General features: G+C 35.7%; 1 protein-coding gene across 1 annotated transcript; it reads right to left on the bottom strand.

Moving 5' to 3' along the window:
* Nucleotides 1-15,388: 15,388 nt before the first annotated feature.
* Nucleotides 15,389-23,625, bottom strand: LOC129279629 (thioredoxin reductase-like selenoprotein T). The gene is made up of 3 exons (XM_054915731.2): nt 23,409-23,625; nt 16,073-16,310; nt 15,389-15,535 (listed from the first exon to the last, which is right to left on the bottom strand). The coding sequence occupies exons 1-3, from the start codon at nt 23,561-23,563 to the stop codon at nt 15,404-15,406; spliced, it is 525 nt and encodes a 174-aa protein (XP_054771706.2). The 5' UTR covers nt 23,564-23,625; the 3' UTR covers nt 15,389-15,403.
* Between the last annotated feature and the right edge of the window lie 1,315 nt (nt 23,626-24,940).

Raw genomic sequence — 24,940 nt, 5'->3', positions numbered from 1 at the left:
TTCAATTTGCACTATTTTACTCTCAATCTAAAGAAGTACTGTAAATAAATACAAAATATAAGATTTTTTTTTTTTTTTTTTTTTTTTTTGGGGGGGGGGGGCGATATTAAACATGAAAATGAAATGGGGATCTGCATAAACCATAGGAAAAAATACCCTGAACAAGCCCAGTTCCAACAATACTGATAACATCGTAAAAAAGAACAAAAGACTTGAAATGTTCAACAAAAGGTATCTTATGACATAATATAAACAAGGTACCATACATGTATCAACAAAGTAATTAATTTTTTTTTTTTTTTTTTTGGGGGGGGCGATATTAAACATGAAAATGAAATGGGGATCTGCATAAACCATAGGAAAAAATACCCTGAACAAACCCAGTTCCAACAATACTGATAACATCGTAAAAAAGAACAAAAGACTTGTAATGTTCAACAAAAGGTATCTTATGACATAATGACATAACATAAACAATGTACCGTACATGTATCAACAAAGTAATTAATATTAAAAAAAAAAAAAAAATGGAAAATTACAAGAGACATGAGTTTCAAAATTCTGTGTAGAATTTTTTTTATCCCCACCTAGAGCTATCATATAAAGCAAACAGAATTGAGATTGATCAACAAATAAAAGAGAACAAGCATTTCTTTTTATTTATGAATAAATTAGCGTAATTTTCTAGTCAAAATTACACAATTCTGTGTGGAAGTTTGGTGACCCACATGTAGCACCAGATGGATGAAAAAAAATCAAAATCGGTCAACAAAGAAGAAGAGGCATTTTCTGTGATTTATGAATAAATTTTGCATAAATTAGCATAAATAATTTTCTACTCAAAATTTAAAAATTCTGTGTAGATGTTTGTTGAACCTCATGAAGTTACACCAGATGGAAGAAAAACAAGTGGAATGCCTCTGGCGGTCTCACCTGCATAACGCGAATCAATATAGCAGCAGTGTTGACTTTGAAAACTAATAAAATAATTATTCACAAAAAACACCATTCATATGATACAATACTACGTTCATTGACATTTGACCTTGATCATGTGACCTAAAACATGTCAGTGATACTTGATTACCCCTATATCCACATTTTATACACTATATCTATAAACTTTGAAAGTTATGACAACAATCTAATAATTACCTCTAAAATGGCCAAAGTTCAATGACCTTAATTGACCTTTGACTTTGGTCATGTGACCTGTAACTCACATGAGATGTTCAGTGATATTTGATGACTCTTATGTCCAAGTTTTATGAACTAGACCAATATACTAACAGAGTTATGATGGTAATTCAACAAATACCCCCAACATGGCCAAAGTCCATTGACCTTAAACTCGCACAAGATGTTCAGTGATACTTGGTTACTCTTATGTCCACGTTTTATGAACTAGACCAATACAATCGGTAGAGGGTATTCATTTGTCTCCCAAGCTACTATGGTCAACAAGGAAATTCGTGATCACTCTCGCAAAAAGTGTTCACTAGCTTTCTAGGAAATTTGTGACCACTCTCGCAAAAAGTGTTCACTAGCTTACAAGTTCACGAGCTTTCGAGTGCTGCTGCAACTCTTTATCAAGTGACTAAAATTATTTGACAACGTAGCGTATTTATACCAACACCCAGGACCGTACGCACGAAAACGGGAACAATAGGTAGGCACTGATCCCTTATGTGATTGGTCGGGCGTATATGCAAATAAGCCGGAGGTATATTCAAATACGCCGCGAGTCGGCAATATGCAAATAAGACAAAATTGGCGGGCTCGCTAGTTTCCCGTGGGTGGGGGTTGACTAGCTGAGCGGTCCCTCGCTCGGGGCCGGGAACGATCGGGTCGGCGTGCACTGCCAGGTAAGTTAAGGTAGACAAATGAATACCCTCTAGCGATTATTTCAGTCGCAATAATGAACCTATTTGGTACTAGGCCAATACACTTACAGAGATATAATGGCAATTCAACAAATACCCCCCAACATGGCCAAAGTTCATTGACCTTAAATGACCTTTGACCTTGGTCATGTGACCTGAAACTCGGAAGGGATCTTCAAAGATACTTGATTACTCTTATGTCCAAGTTTCATGAATCAGATCCATAAACTTTCAAAGCTATGATGGTAATTCAACAGATACCACCCCCTAATGGCCAAAGTTCATTGACCCTTGACGTTGGTCATGTGACCTGAAATTCTCACAGGATTTTCAGAGATACTTGATTACTCTTATGTCCAAGTTTCATGAATCAGATCCGTCAACTTTTAAAGTTATGATGGTAATTCAACAGATACCCCCAATTTGGCCAAAGTTCATTGACCCTAAATGACCTTTGACCTTGGTCATGTGACGTGAAACTCAAGCAGTATGTTCAGTAATACTTGATTAACCTTATGTTCAAGTTTCATGAACTAGGTCCATATATTTTCTAAGTTATGATGACATTAAAAAAAATTAACCTTAGGTTAAGGTTTGGTGTTGACGCCGCCGCCGCCCAAAATCGATCAACAAATAAAGAAGAGGAAGCATTTAATGTGAATTTTCAAAAATACTCAAATTAATTTCACATAAATTAGCATAAAAATTATTTCTAGTCAAAATTTCAAAATATCTGCAAAGGTTTGGTGAACCTCGTGAAGCTCTACCAGATGGAAGCAAAAAAATCAAGATCAGTCAACAAATAAAGAACGAGCAGTTTTTGTAAATTTTAAAAATGTGCATAAATTAGCATATTTAATGAGTTTCAAAATTATGTGTAGAAGTTTTGAATCCCCCACCTAGTGCTATCATATAAAGCAAAGAGAATTGAAATCGGATTTGAAATGACCAAGAAGAACCATTTTGAAATTCGGTCAACAAATAAAGAGGCATTTTCTGTGATCTATGAATTTCGCATAAATTAGCATGATTTTTTTTTCCTCAAAATTTCAAAATTCTGTGAAAAAGTTTGGTGAACCTCATGAAGCTCTACCAGATGGAAGAAAAACAAGTGGAATGCCTCTGGCGGTCTCACCTGCATCACGCGATTCAATATAGCAGCAGTGCTGACTTTGAAAACTACTATAACTCGCACAAGATGTTCGGTGATACTTGGTTACTCTTATGTCCACGTTTTATGAACTAGACCAATACACTTACAGAGTTATGATGGTAATTCAAAAAATACCCCCAACATGGCCAAAGTTCATTGACCTTACATGACCTTTGACCTTGAACATGTGACCTGAAACTCACACAGGATGTTCAGTGATACTTGATTACTCTTATGTCCAAGTTTCATGAGTCAGATCCATAAACTTTCAAAGTTATGATGGTAATTCAAAAAATACCCCCATTTTGGCCAAAGTTCATTGACCCTAAATGACCTTTGACCTTAATCATGTGACCTGAAACTTGCACAGGATGTTCAGTGATACTTGATTACTATTATGTCCAAGTTTCATGAATCAGATCCATAAACTTTCAAAGTTATGATGGTAATTCAACAGATACCCCCATTTGGCCAAAGTTCATTGACCCTAAATGACCTTTGACCTTAGTCATGTGACGTGAAACTCATGCAGGATGTTCAGTGATACTAGATTAACCTTATGTCTAAGTTTCATGAACTAGGTCCATATATTTTCTAAGTTATGATGACATTTCAAAAACTTAACCTTAGGTTAAGATTTTGATGTTGATTCCCCCAACATGGTCTAAGTTCATTGACCCTAAATGACCTTTGACCTTGGTCATGTGACATGAAACTCAGGCGGATGTTCAGTAATACTTGATTACTCTTATGTCCAAGTTTCATGAGTCAGATCCATAAACTTTCAAAGTTATGATGGTAATTCAAAAAATACCCCCATTTTGGCCAAAGTTCATTGACCCTAAATGACCTTTGACCTTAATCATGTGACCTGAAACTTGCACAGGATGTTCAGTGATACTTGATTACTATTATGTCCAAGTTTCATGAATCAGATCCATAAACTTTCAAAGTTATGATGGTAATTCAACAGATACCCCCATTTGGCCAAAGTTCATTGACCCTAAATGACCTTTGACCTTAGTCATGTGACGTGAAACTCATGCAGGATGTTCAGTGATACTAGATTAACCTTATGTCTAAGTTTCATGAACTAGGTCCATATATTTTCTAAGTTATGATGACATTTCAAAAACTTAACCTTAGGTTAAGATTTTGATGTTGATTCCCCCAACATGGTCTAAGTTCATTGACCCTAAATGACCTTTGACCTTGGTCATGTGACATGAAACTCAGGCGGATGTTCAGTAATACTTGATTAACCTTATGCCAAGTTTCATGAACTAGGTCCATATACTTTCTAAGTTATGCTGTCATTTCAAAAACTTAACCTTCGGTTAAGATTTGGTGTTGACGCCGCCGCCGTCGGAAAAGCGGCGCCTATAGTCTCACTCTGCTATGCAGGTGAGACAAAAATCAAAATCGATCAACAAATAAAGAAGAAGCATTTTATATGAATTCTCAAAAATACGCATAAATTAATTTCACATGAAGTAGCTTAAAATTTTTCTAGTCAAAATTTCAAAATTCTGAGCAAAGTTTGGTGAACCTCGTGAAGCTCTACCAGATAGAAACAAAAAAATCAAGATCGGTCAACAAATAGGAGCAGTTTTGGTGAATTTTGAAAAATGTGCATAAATTAGCATATTTAATGAGTTTCAAAATTCTGTGTGGAAATATTGAATCCCCCACCTAGTGCTATCATATAAAGCAAAATCGGACTTGAAATGACGAAGTAGAAGCATTTTCGGGCCGGATGAGCTAAAAGTATAATGAATTTTAATGCATATATTGGTACTTTAATTGCCACAAATATGGAAGAAATATTATGAAAACAGCATTCCATTAGAAGTGTGGTTTAAAATTCTAGTTCAGAATAGGATTAAACCTATGTTTAAAGGGGAAGTTCACCTTGAAGAAAAGTTTGTTGTAAAAGTAACAGAAAAAACTAGAAATGCTCAGCGGGTCACGCGGCCCAGCATATGTATCCCCTGAACCCATCGCATCATCTATCATTGTGATATATAGAGCTCGCACAGAAATTTGACAAATAAATACAATTATCATGGCAACAATGACCCTGCCCACATTTTGAAGTGTGACCCTGCAGAACCTAGTATTCTTCAGTAGCACCTGTTGGGGAATACGATTAGAGTAATCTGCATGGACCTATCCACAGAGGATTATCTATTGTTACTGTGGGTGCTGTGACAATACTCAGCACCCCCCCCCCCCCCCAGTAACAATAGAATAATCCTCCGTGGATAGGTCCATGGTAATCTGGATATATTTTGTAAACCTAACCCTAAGACCCCCCCCCCCCCCCATCAAAAATAATAGGCATCTTCGCTTTACCTTCTAATATTGCTTATGTGTGCCAACTGCTATGACAAACTTTCTATATATGGGAACAGCATGGTATTTAATTTTGATACATGTACCTTGGAATAAAGTAAGAATGATACATTGGATTGTCATAGTTAATGGTAACACTCAACTTGGATTGTTACCATGGCAATAAAGACCCCCTACCCCCACCAAAATGATAGGCATCTTCGCTTTACCTTCTAATATTGCTTCTGTGCGCCAACGGTTATGAAAAACTGGAAAAAAAAGCAGAAGTTACAGGTTTCCCCAAATTTTCCACAAAAATATGGTTACCATGGCAACCATGTCTCCACCCACTCAAAAGTCAATAGGCGGCTTTGCTTTGCCATAATGGACCTTCATGACAAATTTGAAGATAATTGGAGAAGAAATGCAGCTGCGGCGGCTGACACAGCAGCGGCGGCGCGAGGAGGCCAAATCCATAGTATCCTCCAAACTCTGTTCGGGGGATACAATAATGCCAAATATTGGTGAAGGTTTTGAGGAAAGTCCATTAAAGATTAAGAAAGTTATTAGAATTTACAGTTTTGGATTTGTGACATCATTAACGAGCAGCTGCCCCATATGTTATGTAATATAAAATGCATATATTTCAATTTTTGAATGGTTCATGATGACTTTTTTTTCTTTTTAGAAATGATTGTGGAATGATTTGTCTATTGATATACAAGAAGGTACAGTAAAAACCATTTTCGATTTTCTGAGAGAATGACATTTAAGGACGTTCCACAGTTAAAATGAAGTCCATGTCATTTTCACCAAATTTTGCAGAGAGTTACTTTGGTATCTATGCATTATGAAAATGCAAAAAATAACATAGGTTCATGTGCTTATTTTTTTTCTACGGGTCTTCAAAGTCGCCGTATTTGAATGATATGCAATCTTGCGCAATCAAGAGAATTATGCCTCTCTTAGACCTCACGAATTCACCAAATGAGTGTAAATCATCTTTACTCAGTAGATACCGCATCAAACTTCATCAAATTTTCCAGATATATAACAAAGTGTATACAAAAGAAAGAAAAAGTCTTTTAATTGGTATAACTATATCTATTTGGAGTCAGCAGCGCCCTCATTTGGCAAGAATGGTGCAAAAACTCGGAAAAAACAAATCTTCAAAGACGTGAATCTACTCAAAAATTAAAAAAGTATTTTGTAAGCTGCACTTTTTTCAAAATCCATGTCATTTTCATCAAATTCGGCTAAATTGTAGAGGAATGCATATCGAAGGTGTAGGGAAGTTAAAAATATGGGGTCCATGTGCTCGTTTTTTAACTATGAGTGTTCAAAGTGATGCGAGTTGGCACGAAAATCGCCCAAATGCGCCCAAAACGTGCAAAAGTATAATAATGCCGTCTAAAATGCGAATGGTTCCGTAGTTTTTCCCCCAAACATTCAAAATCCATGTCATTTTCATCATACTCTCTAGATTTGTAGAGGAATATATTCTAAAGACATTAAAATATTAAAAATATGGGGTCCATGTGCTCGTTTTTAAACTATCAGTGTCCAAAGTGCTGCGAGTTGGCTTTAAAATATTGAAATCCACCTAAAATGCGCCGAAAACGTGCAAAAGTCTAATAATACCGTCTAAAATGCGAATAGTTCCGTAGTTTTGCTCCCAAACATTCAAAATCCATGTCAATTTCATCATATTCTCTAGATTTACAGAGGAATATATTCTGATGACGTTAAAATATTAAAAACATGGGGTCCATGTGCTCGTTTTTAAGCTATCAGTGTCTAAACTGTCGCGAGTTGGCTTTAAACAGTCTATAATGCGCCTAACGGGCAAAAGTCTAATACCGTCCAAAATGTCTAAAATACGAATGGTTCCTTAGTCCTACTCCCAAACATTCAAAATCCATGTCATTTTCATCATACTCTCTAGATTTGTAGAGGGATATATTGTGAAGACGTTAAAATATTAAAAATATGAGGTCCATGTGCTCGTTTTCAAATTATCAGTGTCCAAAGTGTTGCGAGTTGGCTTAAAACAGTCTATAATGCGCCTAAAACGGGCAAAAGTCTATTACCGTCCAAAATGTCTAAAATACGAATGGTTCCTTAGTCCTACTCCCAAACATTCAAAATCCATGTCATTTTCATCATACTCTCTAGATTTGTAGAGGGATATATTGTGAAGACGTTAAAATATTAAAAATATGAGGTTCATGTGCTCGTTTTCAAATTATCAGTGTCCAAAGTGTTGCGAGTTGGCTTAAAACAGTCTATAATGCGCCTAAAACGGGCAAAAGTCTATTACCGTCCAAAATGTCTAAAATACGAATGGTTCATTAGTCCTGCTCCCAAACATTCAAAATCCATGTCATTTTCATCATACTCTCTAGATTTGTAAAGGAATATATATTCTGAAGAAGTTAAGATGTTTAAATTATGGGGTCCATGTGCTCGTTTTCAAATTATCAGTGTCCAAAGTGTTGCGAGTTGGCTTAAAACAGTCTATAATGCGCCTAAAACGGGCAAAAGTCTAATACCGTCCAAAATGTCTAAAATACGAATGGTTCCTTAGTCCTGCTCCCAAACATTCAAAATCCATGTCATTTTCATCATACTCTCTAGATTTGTAGAGAAATATATTCTAAAGAAGTTAAGACATTACAAATTTGGGGTCCATGTGCTCGTTTTCAAATTATCAGTGTCCAAAGTATTGCGCGTTGGCTTGAAACAGTCCAAAATGCACCGAAAACAAGCAAAAGTCTGTTAATACCGTCTAAAATGCGAGTGGTTCCGTAGTCTTTCTCCCAAACATTGAAAATCCATGTCGTTTTCATCATACTTTGCACTTAGATACTTTAGCACCTGAATATTCCAAATATGCAAAAATTAACATGGGTCCATGTGCTTGATTTTTTGCTATAGAGCTTAAAAGTTAACCCAAAATGGATGATGTTCTTAAGAATTGCGCATCCAAAAGAATTTAGACCTCACGAGATCACAACATTTAGATTAAAGCCCTATTAATCAGTCAAAATCCATGAAAATTTCATCAAATTTTGCAATATGATTAATAATTGTATCCGTAAGATGGATAATCTATCGATTGCTGTCAATTGTTTGCTCATTTAAGTCTAACAACACTCTCAGTTCTTAGAAATTGCGGGAAAGATACTCAACCTCAAAAATGTCAAATTTCAATAACAAACTTGAGAAGTATAAGAAATGCTGCACTTTATTAAAAACCCATGTCATTTTCACCAAACTTTGCAAAGTTGTACATGAAGGTATACCTAAGAGGTGCAAACATTAAAAAATATGGGTTCATGTGCTTGTTTTCAAACTATCAGCACTCTTATTAGAGCAAATTTGCTTCTTAAAACACCCGAAAACGCGCCAAAAGCAGTATCTATGTGAGGAAAAATTCCGAACCACTTTTCCATTTATTCATACTCAAATTCAAATTCAAATTCAAATTTATTTATTTCACTTCCATCAATTGTACATACATGAATTGTATACCATATATAAACATAAATATTTGTATACGTTGCAAAAAAGAAAATAATGATACATATGTTGTGAAAAAAAAACAACAAAAAAAAAACACTTATGGGGTGTTGCAAGAAACTTGCGATTGAACGCAAATCAAACGCAACTCCCAAAATTGAGCGTAAGTCCTCCGATTAAACGCAAATCTGCAATTGAACGCAAGTTACGTTCAATCCTGTTGCAAGAAGAAGTTGCGTTTGATCAATTGAACGTAGATCAAGCGCAAGCTTTGCAATTGATTGCAAATCGAACGTAACTTATGTGAGATTTTGGAGGACGCGCAAAATTTGCGCTCGATTTACGTTCAATTGATTGTCCATAGGCTTGTGTACTAAAAATTCTGCAAATTTTTTTTTTTTGTATTTTGTTTTGAAATCTTGTGTAAATTATGCCATTTTCAATTTTCCATGGGTTTTTTTCAAGAAAAACTTGAAATAATGTTATTTTCAATCTTATAGGCCTCTTCAGCAATTATGCCATTATTTTCACACAATTTCACTACATTCTCTCCTAATATCATTTTAAAGTGTGTCAATCACCAAAAATATTCTGCTCTTGTTATCAGAGGTCATGGAATATTCAAATTGTGATTTCTGAAATAATTTGTATGAAAAAATATTGAAGAAATAATAACTCTCCATAGGCACAAAAAAGCCACTCTTCATTAAAACACTTCATGCACTGGCAAATGCTTATCAATATTTCTGAGGGTTTGCAGTAAATACAACTCAGAATTTGTTTTGCAAGAACACCAAATTGCTTCAATGCTTTCATTCATAAATATCATAATGAATAACATGCCCAATTAAGTTATTTTAGTTTGATTTTCAAATAAAACATACATTTCAGGAGATTGCTACACTTCAAAATCTGAAGCTCTCTTGTTTCTCTCTCTTTAATCATGAGATTGCATGGTAGATATATATCACACTTGCATACAGGGATGAGGTCGAGGCTGATTCTTCCGAGTCATGAGGCAGCTTGAGAGAACTTCCCATAGATTCTGTACAGTGACTCGGACCAAGGCCAGCAAATTGTTGTCTCGAGGTCAGCATTGACTACATCCCTGCTTGGACTTGAAAAGATCCATTGATCTGTGCAAAAAAAAAAACACTGCTCAAGACATTCATTATTGATGGACCTTTTATTTTCATTTTTCAATGTTTCTTGCTCCCGAGGAATTACTTCTGAGATTCAGTTATATGAAATAAAATTTCAGATCATCTACATCAAGTGTTTCACCACAGAATGTCTTGTTTGGAATTGATGTGTATCATGCAGAAGACCACAGTCCTTAAGGTTGGCATGAAGAATCAATAGAAGTCCAGCCAGGAAAGCCACAAGCGTCTCTGCTTGAAGGAACAAATCTGGTTTCCAGAAGCAGTCTAATTTGAGATGAATTTGGAGAGCTCCATGGAGTGAAGTTTTTAAACAAGCAACGCCCTCATTCTGAAGTCCACTCTTATAATGATGTTACTACAGACAGGAGCAGCTCTGAATTCAGTTCTGATAATCAACCTGTTCATAAAAAATAATAATATGGGAAATAATGCAAGCCAATAACTATACATAGCTTGGGTTAGTTCAAATTTTGTCCTTTCAGTTGCACTGAAAGGACAAAATGTGAACGCCCTTAGCAAAACATTTTTGTGCACCCATCGGTGCAGAAATGCCCCTATGTCTGCTGGTAAGGGCGTTGTTTGCACCCAAATGATGATATGATAGAGGGATAGTGGCTTACTCCTGAGACCATAGTAATTGGCAATTTGCCATGATGTAATCTAAAAAAGTGTGAACTGATTGTTTTTCCCCAAATAAAAGAATCATGGAAATTAAAATATGCAATAAATTAAATCAATGAAAGCAAAATACACACTTTCATACAGTACACCTTGGATGAGCACAACCACCCCCTCGCCTCCCCCCCCCCCCATCAATGGGATGTCTTCATTGCTGAGAAGTCCAGTCAAGATAGAGATTTGTGTTAGCCTTTTTCATTTTGCATTATCCTTGGGTCAATGTGTACAGATTTCACCCCCATCCTCATTACGATCATGGTGAATTATTAATAATAATACAGTTTACATGTAACCTACCATTCAAGAGTTGATAAAATGAATCAATCAGCTGGTTGCAAGAACACACATTGTAGCAGACACAGTTATGGTGGTTCTGAGGTTCCAGACTTCTTTGTCATAACTGTAGTAAGCAATTAAAAGCAAAAAGCAAAGAGATAAAAAATATTCATGAAATTAATATACAAGTTAAGCTCAGTTGCCAGTGTGTTAATCATTATAGTAGTCCAAGGGTGTTTTGATTAAAGTCACTTCTGGCCTGGGGAGGGGCACTATGGTTCCTCAGCCATGGGCGGCGCAATAAAAAAAATTATGAAATCATACCTTTTGCTTTAATTTACTAAAAAAAGCTTGTAATAGAATGCCAAACTTTGGTGCACATATTCCTTTCTAGAGCAATCCTAACAACTTTACTTTAAAAAATCTGGTATCAAAATAAATTCCTTTCAATTCATGTTTTTGTTTTAATATTTTTTCTTAACTTCAAATTTTTTTTTTAATTGTTATTTTCAAGACAAAGTTCATCAGTGACATTCAATTACTATTGTCAATAAAAAAAAATTACCCAGTTATGAATATTGACTTTTTACATGTAATCATGTTTTTGTCTGACATGTACTTAAACAAACATAATGTTGCAAAATTTCCTGACCCTGTACCTGGGAATGGCAAATTTAGTATCAAAAGTTGTGTGAGACTTGAAAGTAAAACGTGAGTCAGCGATGCGGTAATAAAATTTTGAGTGGCAGATTTATTCTGAAAAATGTCAAGGGGGACCATATGCCATATGCCCCCCCCCCCCGAGTATTGTGTTTGATGTAAAAGGATGTAAAAAAAATATCATGATTATGCATTCAATATTAATAATGATGCACCATATGAGACACCCTTTAACTGAAAGCACATACAAAAGCATTGTAATCATCCATTAAACAATTTAAAGTGAAAAAAAAATCTGTCATCTATATAGCACCTCATGTGCTTGCATAAAAATCAAGAGTCAGCTACATAGTAGCCCGGGGGGGGGGGGGGGGGTACTCACGAGATAAGGCATATGGGGATATGCCGCAGGAATGGGTCGCCTTTTTTTTGAAGAAATCCCTAAACATGGCGTATGGTTTTATGCTGGAAAATCCCTAAGCATGGCCCAATTTTTAGATAATGTCCTTAAACATGGGTCCATATTCTACTCCAATGTCTTAGGTGCAAATACAAAATGACCTTACATTTTGGGCGATAACCTTTTTTTTTTTTTTTTGCTTGTCAAGTTTTTCCAGGCGAAAATGTGCCCCCCCCCCTTTTGAAAATCCTGGATCCGCCCTTGTAATGAATCCCTAATAATGGGTACCTTTTTAGCCAAAATGACCTGTAAATATGGATACGGGTTTCGAACTTACAGCCGCACACCTTTGTCCAAACCAAATCTAAGTACCTCCCCCCCGGCATAGTAGATCTACATATTGAATCTAAAAAATAAATGTATTTACATGTATATCTTTTTATATTTATATGAGATGGATATTAAAAATGTGACTCATACGGCACATCATTACAAATCAACGACACAAATAGACTGTCCTTGCAAAGAACCTCTTGTGCAATCTGCCCGTAAGAAATTTAAAAAAGAGCCCTTGGCGGGCAACATCCTATTCAATGTTAAAACTTCCCCAAGAATGTGGCAGATGTGGCCAATAGATTCTGAAAAGTAGCCAAATACATGTAGACCCCCTTTACCTTTGTTTTTTTTCTTGTCTGGCGAGATATACGGATTACGGAGTCTGGAGAACCCCCCCCCCCCCAAATAAAAAAAAATAATAATAGATAATTTTTTTTTTAATCCTCCAAAGACAAAAGTCGAAACAGCAAAATTTTCACTTTATCCCAGGCCAGGCCAAGGAAAGTCATAAAAAGGGAGGTTAACGGTAGACTACCTCGAGCAAAGTTCGTGCAGGCTCCACTCCACTTCACTACCGCTACACTATGCTCCACCTACCCGAACTTCGAGACCGTGAACTCTATCTGATATTCCGAGTGACAAAGGTGGGATTTTATGGGGGGGGGGGGAATATAAAATTCATGCAACATCACGATCTTTAAAAACAATAAAATTTAATATTCTTACTTTACACCAAGTTTCACTTCTTTTCCATGCTTCTATCAGTCTAAAAATGGGTGATTTAGAGCCAACATGAAGTTTCTCACACGTATAAATAATTCGCTGCCGATTTCAAAACATTGCATGCACGCGCGATACGGCGATATTTATTTGTGTGAGGAACTTCATGTTGGCTCTAAATCACCAATTTTGAGACTGATAGAAGCATGGAAAAGTGGAACTTGGTGTAAAGTAAGAATATTAGTTTTAATTGTGATGTTGCATGAATTTTATATTTTCCCCCCATAAAATCCCATCTTTGTCACTCAGAATATCAGATAGAGTTCAGTCTCGAAGTTCGGGTAGGTGGAGCGTAGTCTAGCGGTAATGAAGTGGAGTAGGGCCTGCACGGACTTCGCTCGAGGTAACGTTAGACAGACTCTTAAAAAAAGAGAGACAAATGGAGAGGAATCTTTTTTTTTTGGAAATGTCTAGACTGTAAATGTAATGCCTAATGGAAATCTTTAAATTTTAATTTCTATTTACTGGATGGCTATTCGCCGTTGAAACCGATATAACTTAAAAAAATCATTTCAAATAGGAACAAAAATAATCTTTAAAGGTCATTTTCGATGTTTCATACATAATTAGAGCCTACACATTTACTTGCTTCTGGGTGATTTTTAACAGCACTGCACCGCACCGGCAATGACCTGCCGTGTTGTTGATACAATTACAACCGTGCATTACCGACACAAAAAGTCAAGTGTGGGACTGGGATTGAAATTGTACGGTAGAAAATTTGTTGAAGGTGAAATTTCGACCGGCGATAAAGATAAATTTTCACTTTTTAAAAAATAATTTTTTTCCCTGGCATAGATCTAAAATATATAAATTCTCTAAAAACATACATAATGGAGAAAGAATTGTCTGAAAAATGAATATTTTCTACTTACTCTCTTCCACAAACAGGATTATTGCAAGCCATTATTTTGCTTTTTCGGCTAGTCTTGTGCTGCAGACCCTGTTTACATCTGCAAATCGTCTGCAGATCAGCTGCAACTTGCGTTCAATCGCAAGCCTTTTTCTTGCAACGCAAATTGGCGATTGATTGCTAGTTGCAGTCGATCGGAATCGGCTGCAAAGTTGCAGTCGATTAGCAATCAATTGCAACGTAACTTTCTTGCAACACCCCATTAGACAATTTGGGCAACACATTGTAGGTTTTAAATAAGTATACTATTTTTCAATAGAAATTAAATTAAGATGGAAATGGAGGGACCCACTAAAAAGCAATGCTTGTACAATGTGGGCCCCTCAAAAAATAGATAACACAACAAATAACAAAATAGCAAGGTATAAATACAGATAATCAAATGAGAAAAAAATCAATAACTGAGAGGGAAATACTCACAAAATAAATACAAAGTTATCAAAAATATACAGTTAGATAAAGGACAAAACAACCCGTCCTAAAAATATCCACCCTTCCCCACCACACCCCCCCCCAATAAAAAAAAAAAGGAAAAAAAAGGAAAAAAAAGGGGAGAATGCCCTGAGAAGATGGATGGGTGTTGTTGTATGTAGATAGAACACATGCCGTCGTGGACTCAAGCAAACTGGATTCAATGATGTGTATAAAAGGAGAAAAAGTATATAAAATAACCTGGAAAGAATATAATGCACGAAAAATGTGATTGATGCCGTAAACAAATAACCGGTAGGAAGGCGGATAAGCGGACAGGAGAGGAGAAAATAGAGGAGAGGATAGACACAATAATGTATGAGGTTCAATAATGAGCACATCGGAGAAGGACTTGTGACCTCGGGGTCATATTCATCATACTTTGCAGCACTACAGAGAAACTATTTTGAAATTGTAGAGGAATTAAAAAAAATGGTCCATGGAATAATTCCAGTTCATTAGCTTCATAACATAACACATCAGATCTGCAGTTAATGTAGATAAGGAGAAAAATCAGCTCACATTACCTACAGCTGATTAAATCACAAGTTCATCCATTGTGACGTCAGCGCGCAGAGTGTAAAATATGCGCAGATCATGATGCGCACAAACATAACTGTGGAACGTCCTTAATTGATTTTTTACCAAACGATATGTAGAAAAGCTGCTCGCATACATGTACATGTATGATGTCACAAATCAAATAATCAAAATTCTAATCACTTTTTTATTCTTTGGTGGATTTTTCTCAAACATTCGGCAATATTTTCTACCATTTTTTTCTGCTATTTTTACAATAAACTTTTTATCAAGGGTGAACTTCCCCTTTAATTATCAGAATACCTCCCAGGAAGTTTGATAACATGAGGGTTTCTTACCATTAAATGTAACTTCAAAGGCTCCAGTGGAAAGCAGTTGTCCTTCAATGGCATTACTTATAAAGAACAACATCATACATGCATAGATCTGTGAACAAACAATAATACAAGTAAATTAATAACTTACATAATATACGAAAGAGGATATATTGATATGCTTCATTACAGTATTAATGTCTTAATTTTCCCATTGTCTGTGGACAAAATATGAAAATACCGGTAATTGATTTTCATGAAAAATCAGAGATTGCCGCCAAAATTACCAATTTTGAACCCCATGGGACACGATTTGGCAAAGGGGACATCAAGAATCATGAACTACACACTTCAGGCAATACAAAAAAGTTGGTTAAAACAATATATCATGATGGTGCACGGAAACCCCCATTTCCGAGTAGACTATCGCTTCCTGAAGAAGGGCCGCGTCCTTCCTACGCTTAAAGTTAAACCAGGTTAACGAGGTTTAATGGCGAGGTGGTTTTCCAAACCGTGGTTTGGAAGATCACTTTTAATTGCTTCCAAGACCACTTTGAGCATTCTCCATACACCACTAAACTGGTTTCCAGTATAACTAGTTTTAGGACTTTCATGAGAAAAGGGTCTATGTGGATCTATGTGTACTTACTTTGTTTTGAATAGCCCAAGACCATGCAGGGTGGGTTTCCATATTAAACATTGGGAATGGGTCGTAACCACAGGCAACCATACCGATCAAGACCAGCTTAGCCATGGCGAGGAATGATGCGAGATAACGACGGATCGGGTGGGCGGGGAAGTTGTTTCCTTCGATGCGGAGGTCGGGGTAACGCTGATGAAGACGGGAAGCGTACTCCTCAAACACCTGCCGGTAACCTCAGGAAATGCTGCACGATGACAAAAGTTTTTTTTAGTTCCATTATTTATAGGCCTATTTTTTAAAATATATTTAAGAATCAATTGGTTAATATTACAAACCTGTTTTGCTTTAAAACAAAATCCTGAACTTTAGTGGCGATTTTTTTTTTTACCCGATTGCTAAGAAAACTTGAATGCTTGTAATCAAGCAGATGGCTTAAGGTCCTCTCAAAGGGACCAGGTAATAAGATTTAAATGCCTTACCAAAGGGCACTAGCGCACCAAAAAAAATAATTGAAGGAATTCAATTTACTTAAAGAACCAAGTTATATGATGAATAGTTTCAATGAAAACTGACAGTTTAAAAAAAATCAAGCATTTGGGTCATTCTCAAAGAAACGTTACAATTCACAAAAAACGCGTCTCGACTATCTAAAGGCTGCAGCTTCATACCCCTGAACATTTTCTACCAAAATATTATCAAGACAATGCATCTGCTACCAGTGACTGACTTGTAAAGCTCTAATTTTATTACAAAAGCCTTTTATTTTTGCCTTTTGTTAGAATCGACACTGTCTCTGGCCAGTTTTAGATTTTACTATCATTCTGTTTTATGAGTAGTCTGTATTCCTTACTTACATTAATGTCTGGTGAGGGTAGCTTGGTGTAACCGTCTGACATATTGCGCTTATCCTACAGTAGTATTTGATGATTATTTTCACTTTTCTTTGTCCCCAATTCATTTTAAACTCTGTAACAAATACTGCCACAGGTTTTTTCTCCCTTTCAAACTGACTGATATTATATGATAATGTGTCTGCAAGTAGAGTGATATTCATTAATAAATAATTGACAGGGAATTACCATATGTGTTTCCTGTATTACACGGAAATGAAGGACTATTCTAAAACAAGTGGAACGCCTCTGGCAGTCTCGCCTGCATTACGCAATTTAATATAGCAGCAGTGCTAACTTTGAAAACTACTATAAAATAATCATTAACAAAAACATCATTCATATAATGACATAATACCACGTTCATTGACCATAAATGACATTTGAACGGAGACTTAAGACTGTCAACTACACCCATGTCCACATTTCATTCACTCTATCCATAAACTTTCAAAGTTATGATGGCACTTCAACAATTACCCCAACATGGCCTAAGTTTATTGACCTTAACTGACCTTTGACTTGGTTTTGTGACCTGAAACTCACAGGGGATGTTCAGTGATGCTTGATTACCGGTACTCTTATATCCCAAGTTTTATGAACTAGATCCATAAACTTTCAGAGTTAGGATGGTAATTCAACAAATACCCCCAACTTGGCCAAAGTTCATTGACCCTAAATGACCTTTGACCATGGTCATGTGACCTGAAACTCGTACAGGATGTTCAGTGATACTTGATTACTCTTATGTCCAAGTTTTATGAACTAGATCCATAAACTTTCAGAGTTAGGATGGTAATTTAACATATACCCCCAACACGGCCAAAGTTCATTGACCTTAAATGACCATTGACCATGGTCATGTGACCTGAAACTCGCACAGGATATTCAGTGGTACTTGATTAATCGAATGTCCAAGTTTCATGAACTAAATCCATTAATTTTCAAAGTTTTGATGGTAATTCAACAAATACCCCCAACTTGGCCAAAGTTCATTGACCCTAAATGACCTTTGACCTTGGTCATGTGACCTGAAACTCAGGCAGGATGTTCACTAATACTTGATTAACCTTATGTCAAAGTTTCATGGACTAGATCCATAAATTTTCTAAGTTATGATGACATTTTAAAAAATACCCCCGTTATGGCCAAAGTTTATTGCCCTTTGACCTTGGTCATGTGACCTGAAATGTACACAGGATGTTCAGTGATACTTGATTACTCTTATGTCCAAGTTTTATGAACTAGATCCATAAATTTTCAAAGTTATGATAGTAATTCAACAAATACCCCCAACTTGACCAAAGTTCATTAACCCTAAATGACCTTTGACCTTGGTCATGTGACCTGAAACTCAGGCAGGATGTTCACTAATACTTGATTAACCTTATGTCAAAGTTTCATGGACTAGATCCATAAATTTTCAAAGTTATGATAGTAATTCAACAAATACCCCCAACTTGACCAAAGTTCATTGACCCTAAATGACCTTTGACCTTGGTCACGTGACCTGAAACTCGAGCAGGATTTTCACTAATACTTGATTTACTTTATGCCCAAGTTTCATGAACTAGGTCCATATACTTTCTAAGTTATGATGTCATTTCAAAAACTTAACCTTCGGTTAAGATTTTGAAAATAATTTTCCCAACATGGTCTAAGTTCATTGACCCTAAATGACCTTTGACCTTGGTCATGTGACATGAAACTCAGGCGGATGTTCAGTAATACTTGATTAACCTTATGTCCAAGTTTCATGAACTAGGTCCATATACTTTCTAAGTTATGATGTCATTTCAAAAACTCAACCTTAGGTTAAGATTTGATGTTGACGCCACCGCCACCGCCGTCGCCGTCGGAAAAGCGGCGCCTATAGTCTCGCTCTGCTATGCAGGCGAGACAAAAATGAAATGTATGACTAAACAGCTGCAGCTTTAACTTCCGTAACGCACCTTAAAAAATAAGCCAAAGTCCAATATCAGAGACTTTATATTTCAAGTATGGCAAGTTCCCCCAAGTCTGCGCAGTCCCCCTTGTCTGCGCACACCCGTATCTGCGCGATTCTATTAAAAGAAGATACGCAACGAACACAAACTTTACACATGCAACATATAGACAGATATGCATTCAAAAATCCAACTCAAAATGGTGGAATAATAATGAATATTGGGCATTTCATGTGACGGCCTAAAAATGCAGCCTTTCTCATCAAAATATCCAAATCGTGTACAAAGTGAATGGGTGTGCAGACATGGGGTACCTTTTTTTTTCAATCTGAAAATGACTGCCCAAGGTTTTTTCCAAGAAAATCCTATATATTTCTTTCAAATTTTTATGAGATATTTGGTACACTTACTCATGATAATATAAGGAACATTATGAACATAAAGATTTGGTAAAATAAAAAGAAATTCATGTTAAATCTTAACTCAAATCGTTAGGTGCGCAGGCTTGTCTTGGGGACCACCATCATAAAGAATTTGGGTATCCAATTTCAGACAGAGACAGTCTTTTGCTAAAAAATGACCTGGAATTGGAAACTTGTCTGCAGAAACTGCATTTTTCCAGTAGGCCTAGATACGGTATTAAAGTCTATAAAGTATTCGCTGTGCGCCTCTACTGATTGTGGATATCAACAAACTCATAAAAAGTAATACAATCCATTACAAGTAATAGTACATGCATTATGATGCCATACAAAACCTCCGGGGCCCGTTTCTCAACTCCGTCATAAGTCTAACTTCTTGACTAAATCGAAGATAGTGAGCTATCGTTTCGTTTCACGAAGCCCTCTTTACCAAGATCGGGTACAACAACCTCACTCAATATTTATGACACCTCCGAACCAGTCATAACTTCTTTCTTAATGACGTAGTGGCATCACGTGGGTAGACTATGACATGCAAAAGTGCCTCGAAATTTGAAAATTATAATCTTACGTAATCATTCATAGAAGTTGAAATTACATTGCAAAACAAGTATGATAGACCATTCAATAATAATTGTAATGCACAGAAACTATAAAAACTGTTGGTAAAACGCAACAAAACCATTCATTTTGAAATAGTAAAATAATTGAATCGATAAAGATTCTACCACGTCAGGTCATCCATAATTGGACTCGTATTCGTTGTTTTCAGACACTTATCGAAATTTTTGATAAATTTTATCTCTAATTTATGCCAGGGCTTGACACTAGCGCCGGTCCGACGGTCCCAGACCGGTAAAAATCACTGTCGGGCCGGTAGATTTTCAGAAATAGCAAGATTTACTGGTCCGACAAGACCAGTAAGAAAATATCATTGTCGGGCCGGTAATTTTTCCAAAAATAGCAAGATTTATGGGTCCGACATAAACAGTAATAAAAACCATTGTTGGGCCAGTAACTTTTCCAGAAATGGTCAAATTCACTAGTCCAACATAAACATAAAAAATATTCCATGACTCAAATTGCAAACCATTTTCCTCCCGTTGAATTTGGTCATTCACACACAGAATACACACAGAATGAATCGCATGCAATTTTTACTAGGGTAACATACAGTGTACATATGGCTAGCCAGCCACACAGCCCACATGGTGAATTTTCTACTGGCTGCACGAACGAAGCTTGGCGAAGCTTGGCAAACCTCTGGCAGAAATCTCTCACAGAACGGTCAAAATTCACATTTCACACTAATGAAAAGCTCTTATAATGTCCATATTTCCAAAAAATTGGGGTAACTGTCATTTGTAAGCAGTAAAAGGAGAAATTTTCACTTCTGTTTTAGTTCAAAGAGATCGGGTTTCGAGTGATATCGTCTGAATACATGATAGCCCCACATATGCATTTGTGTGTGTGTTGATACACTTGGTTTCTTTCGTAGCTATATCTTAATTGAGCCAAAAAGAAACTGATAATTTATTTATGATAGTTTTAGCTTTCTTCCTCTGTTTTCTTTCTATCTTTCTTTCTTCTTTCTTTTCAATCTTTCTTTGTTTCTTCCCTCTCTTCTTTAATTTTTTTTGTTACTGTCTTTCTTTTTTAATTATTCTTTGTCTTTCGTTCTTTCATTCTTTCTGTCCTTTTAAAATTTTTCTCTATTTCTTTTTCTCTTTCTTTTTTGATTTCTTTCTTTCTTTTATTCTTGAGTCCATCCATCCTATATTTATCTCTTCTTTCTTTCTTCCTTTCCTTCTTTTTACCCTTTCTTTCTTTCCTTCATTCTTTGTTTCTTTCTTCATTCCATCCATCCTTTCTTTACCATTTCTTGTTTTTTATTTCTTCCTTCTTTCAGCCCTTTCTCTCTTTCTTTCATTCATTCCTTCCTTTCTGTTCTTTCTTTTTTCCCTTCATTCCATCTATCCTTTTACCTTTTTTTTTTTTTTTTTTACTGCTTGCTTCCTTTCCTTTCTTCTTTCGTTCTTTTTTCCCTCATTCCTTCCTTTCTTTGTCTTTCGGTCTTTCTTTTTTTTCTTACTTTCATCTATTTTACATTTTCTTTCTTTTTTCTATTGCTTGCTTGCTTCCTTCCTTCTTTCCTTCTATCTATCATTTTACCTTTCTTTATTTCTTCCTTCTTTCAATACTTTCTTTCTTTTTTCCTTCTTTCCATCTCTCCTTTTACCCTTTCTTTCTTTTTTTATTGCTTCTTTCCTTCTTTCTGTCTTTTGTTCTTTCTTTCTATATTGCTTGCTTCATTTCTTTCCTTCTTTCTTTTTTTCCTTCATTCCTTTATTTCTTCTTTTTCTTTTGTTCTTTCTTTCCTTCCTTCCTTTCCCTCTTCAGTTCTTTCTTTTTTTCCTTCCTTCACATTTATCCTTTCTTTACCCTTTTTCTTCCTTTCTTTCTTTCTATCTTTTTTCCTTCTTTCCATCTTTCCTTATACCCTTTCTTTCTTATTTTATTGCTTCTTTCCTTTTTTCATTACTTTTTTTCTTTTGTTCTTTCTTTCTTTCTTTCTTTCTTTTTTCCTTCCTTCACATCTATCCTTTCTTTACCTTTTATTTGTTCTTCCTTCCTTTCTGTTATTATTTTTTCCTTTGTTTCTTTTTGTCTTGCTTTCTTTTTGTCTTTCATTCCTTCATTTTTTTTTTTGGGGGGGGGGGTAACCAGAAAGGACAGCAAAATAAACTCACGCCTTTTTTTAATGTTTTCTTTATTTTGGGGACCAGTAGATTTTAGGTTCGGACCAGTAAAAAATGGAAAAACTGGGTATCTACTGGTCCGACATGAATAGGTTGGACCAGTAGAAAAAAAGGGTTAGTGTGGAGCCCTGTTTATGCAAAGAATTTGTCAAATCGTGTGTTTCGGTATGTAAACATTTTTAAAATTTATGTTAAACTTTATTTTGATGATGTTTGGAACCATAAATAAATGTATAATTATCTTTCTTTTTTACAAAGAAAACAATTGTGGTTTACTTTTGTAAACTATCAAAATTTACCATCCCGGGGATACCCATCTCAATGTCCACATGTGATTTTTTATTTTAGTCATGAAATGAATGCCCTAAGGCTAAGCCCCTAGGCCTATTCATAATTTAATTTTCTCAGCAATTGAATGCTCCAGTCTTCATGGTTTAAGTTAGACCAAAAGCTTCAGTCTCTGTTATGTTGGTTGTTCAGCTGAACTCCGTTGGCTTCACTCACCAAATACAGAGACCGAAGTTCTAGCGCGATCTGTACAGGGGACTCAATGGCCATATGTTTATGTACTTAAGAGCGGATAAAACGGGAAGTGAATTTGCGCGACAGCCGAGGTAAGTCACTGTTTTTGTTCCTTTTAACTTGATTTTTCTCTGTTTTTTGGCAATTAATGCCAAGAGGGAATATTAATTTGCATTTTGGTCGTGTTAATTTTCAAAAAGTTTATTCATTAAAGACAAAAATTGAAGAGCCCCGACGGGGGGATTTTGCATTGCAAGTCCCCTAATGGTGGCTGCACGATAGCGAGCCGTCTGTGTACGAGGAGAAATTAAAAAAAATTAAAAATGTTAAAAAACTCCTCGAAACAGACGGCTGCCAGCTGTCTAGGTTTAAGTATGCATGGTACATATTTTGCCTCTGTTATTATCTTGATTAGATGTAGGGCCTATTTCCAAATTAATCACGATAATTGTAGTTTTATTATATTTTTGTTTTTCAAAAATTATGCTATTTTGTGACTAAGTAAGGGCCAAGGCTAAGTCTCGTCTGCTCTTTCTACCGATAGGCGATACTAACTAGTACTAAGTAGTATCGATATCAAGGGATTCTAGTTAGGAAGCCCTTCGTGAAACGGGTTTAGTAAGATTGGAACTAACTTCGTGGTTGGTGGATAAAGATATGACTAACTTGTCCAGGTGATGAGAAACGGGCCCCCGGCCTCCCTAACAACAATATTATGCGAATGCCCATCTATTGAAAAACATGTCATGTGATGACTAGACTTGCAGGTAAAGCCGGGGGCAAATGAAATAAAATTTACTCACCAATACATTACCGTGAGGGTTGGCGCTGCAAATTGAGATAACTTGGACTTAACTTTGGGTTCGACCGATGCTTCTGATTGTGATATTTCTCGAAATGACATATATACCAGAAATAATCCTACAATAAAGTAGGAAATATGCGTTAAATTCGCCATGGCGGCGATCTGCTACTGCTAGCTGTCACGATATCTAGACTGGCACTGTATACCGGCCGTATATGCATGCGCTTTATCGATCGCGAGCTTCTCGATTGCTTCGTACTTTGATGACCGTCAGAGGGCGCAATACCAGAATCAGAAATCACCTTTCATTTTTATTTATTATAATGTTTTTGTTTTGTTTTGTTTTTAGTTTTGCTTTGTTAAGTTGTGTTTTTTTATGTATATATTATCTTCATTTAGATTTTTATATACTTTTTATTTCAAGAATAAGCGAAGAGTTAAAGATGTATACTATTCAGAATGTAAATCTTAAATAATTTTCAAACCACATCTTAATTTGTATGACCTTTTTTTATTGTTATATTGCATACAAAAAACAATCATGTATTTATGTGGAACCATATCAATGTACAATTCATGAAAATTTTGAGTTTCTATGTACTTATTCTTTTTTAATTCTGTATTGCATAGCTCTCAAAATCATTCCTTCTATGATTCGTTTATTTTGATTGTTATATTGCATGCAAATTATTAATATAATAAAAAAATCTAAAAACATTTCTGTATTGTGAAAAAAGAACGTATGTCAATGAAGTATGAACATATTAAGTTTCTATGAACTTATTTTTTTTCAGTTCTGAATGGAAGTTCAAAACACATGTTTATTATGATTTTATTTTGTTATATTGCTTGCAAAATATAATAATTCATTGATGAAAAACATTTGTTTAAAAAAATATGACAATGTACAATATTTTTTGAAGTTTGTATACTTCTGTTATAGTCTGAGAATCCTATATAACCAAGGCTCCACATTTTAATTTTTTTTCCGGTCCGTCCGGGCCACCATAACTTTCATATAATATTTTTGGTGGCCCGATATTAAAGTTTGATGGCCCGAAAAATATGAAGGAAAACATTAAAAATGAATAAAACAAACTTTTAAAACATCAATTCTGCAGATACGACCTCAAAGTTACTTTCACTTTGTATATCCTGTATGCATGGTATGTAAACCTTGTTTGCTGTTATGTTACTTTGCAAATTGATTTGTGGTAAAATATAGATATTGTTCTATCATTGTAAATATGAAATGATTGAAAGAGAATGAATGAATTTTATTGTTCCCTGGCTGTGTGAACTTTTTTTGTTTGATCTATACATGTACATAGACACATACTCATAATGGTAAACTAAATAAATTATGTATAACAAACTCGGATAAAACAATAAGGCCCTACAATGGCTAAAATCTTATCACTCATTCCATTCACATTCAGCCCTCCTAAATGGTGTTACCCCTTTATGTAGGTCACTGGTCTGCGGCGTCCCCCAGGGTTCTGTGGGAGGGCCCGCTTTGTTTTCCATATT

This window comes from Lytechinus pictus, chromosome 16, assembly GCF_037042905.1.
Source record: "Lytechinus pictus isolate F3 Inbred chromosome 16, Lp3.0, whole genome shotgun sequence".
In the NCBI taxonomy this organism is placed as follows: domain Eukaryota; kingdom Metazoa; phylum Echinodermata; class Echinoidea; order Temnopleuroida; family Toxopneustidae; genus Lytechinus; species Lytechinus pictus.
The sequence above is the reverse complement of the archived record's forward strand: the minus strand, read 5'-3'. Positions and strand labels throughout refer to the sequence as shown.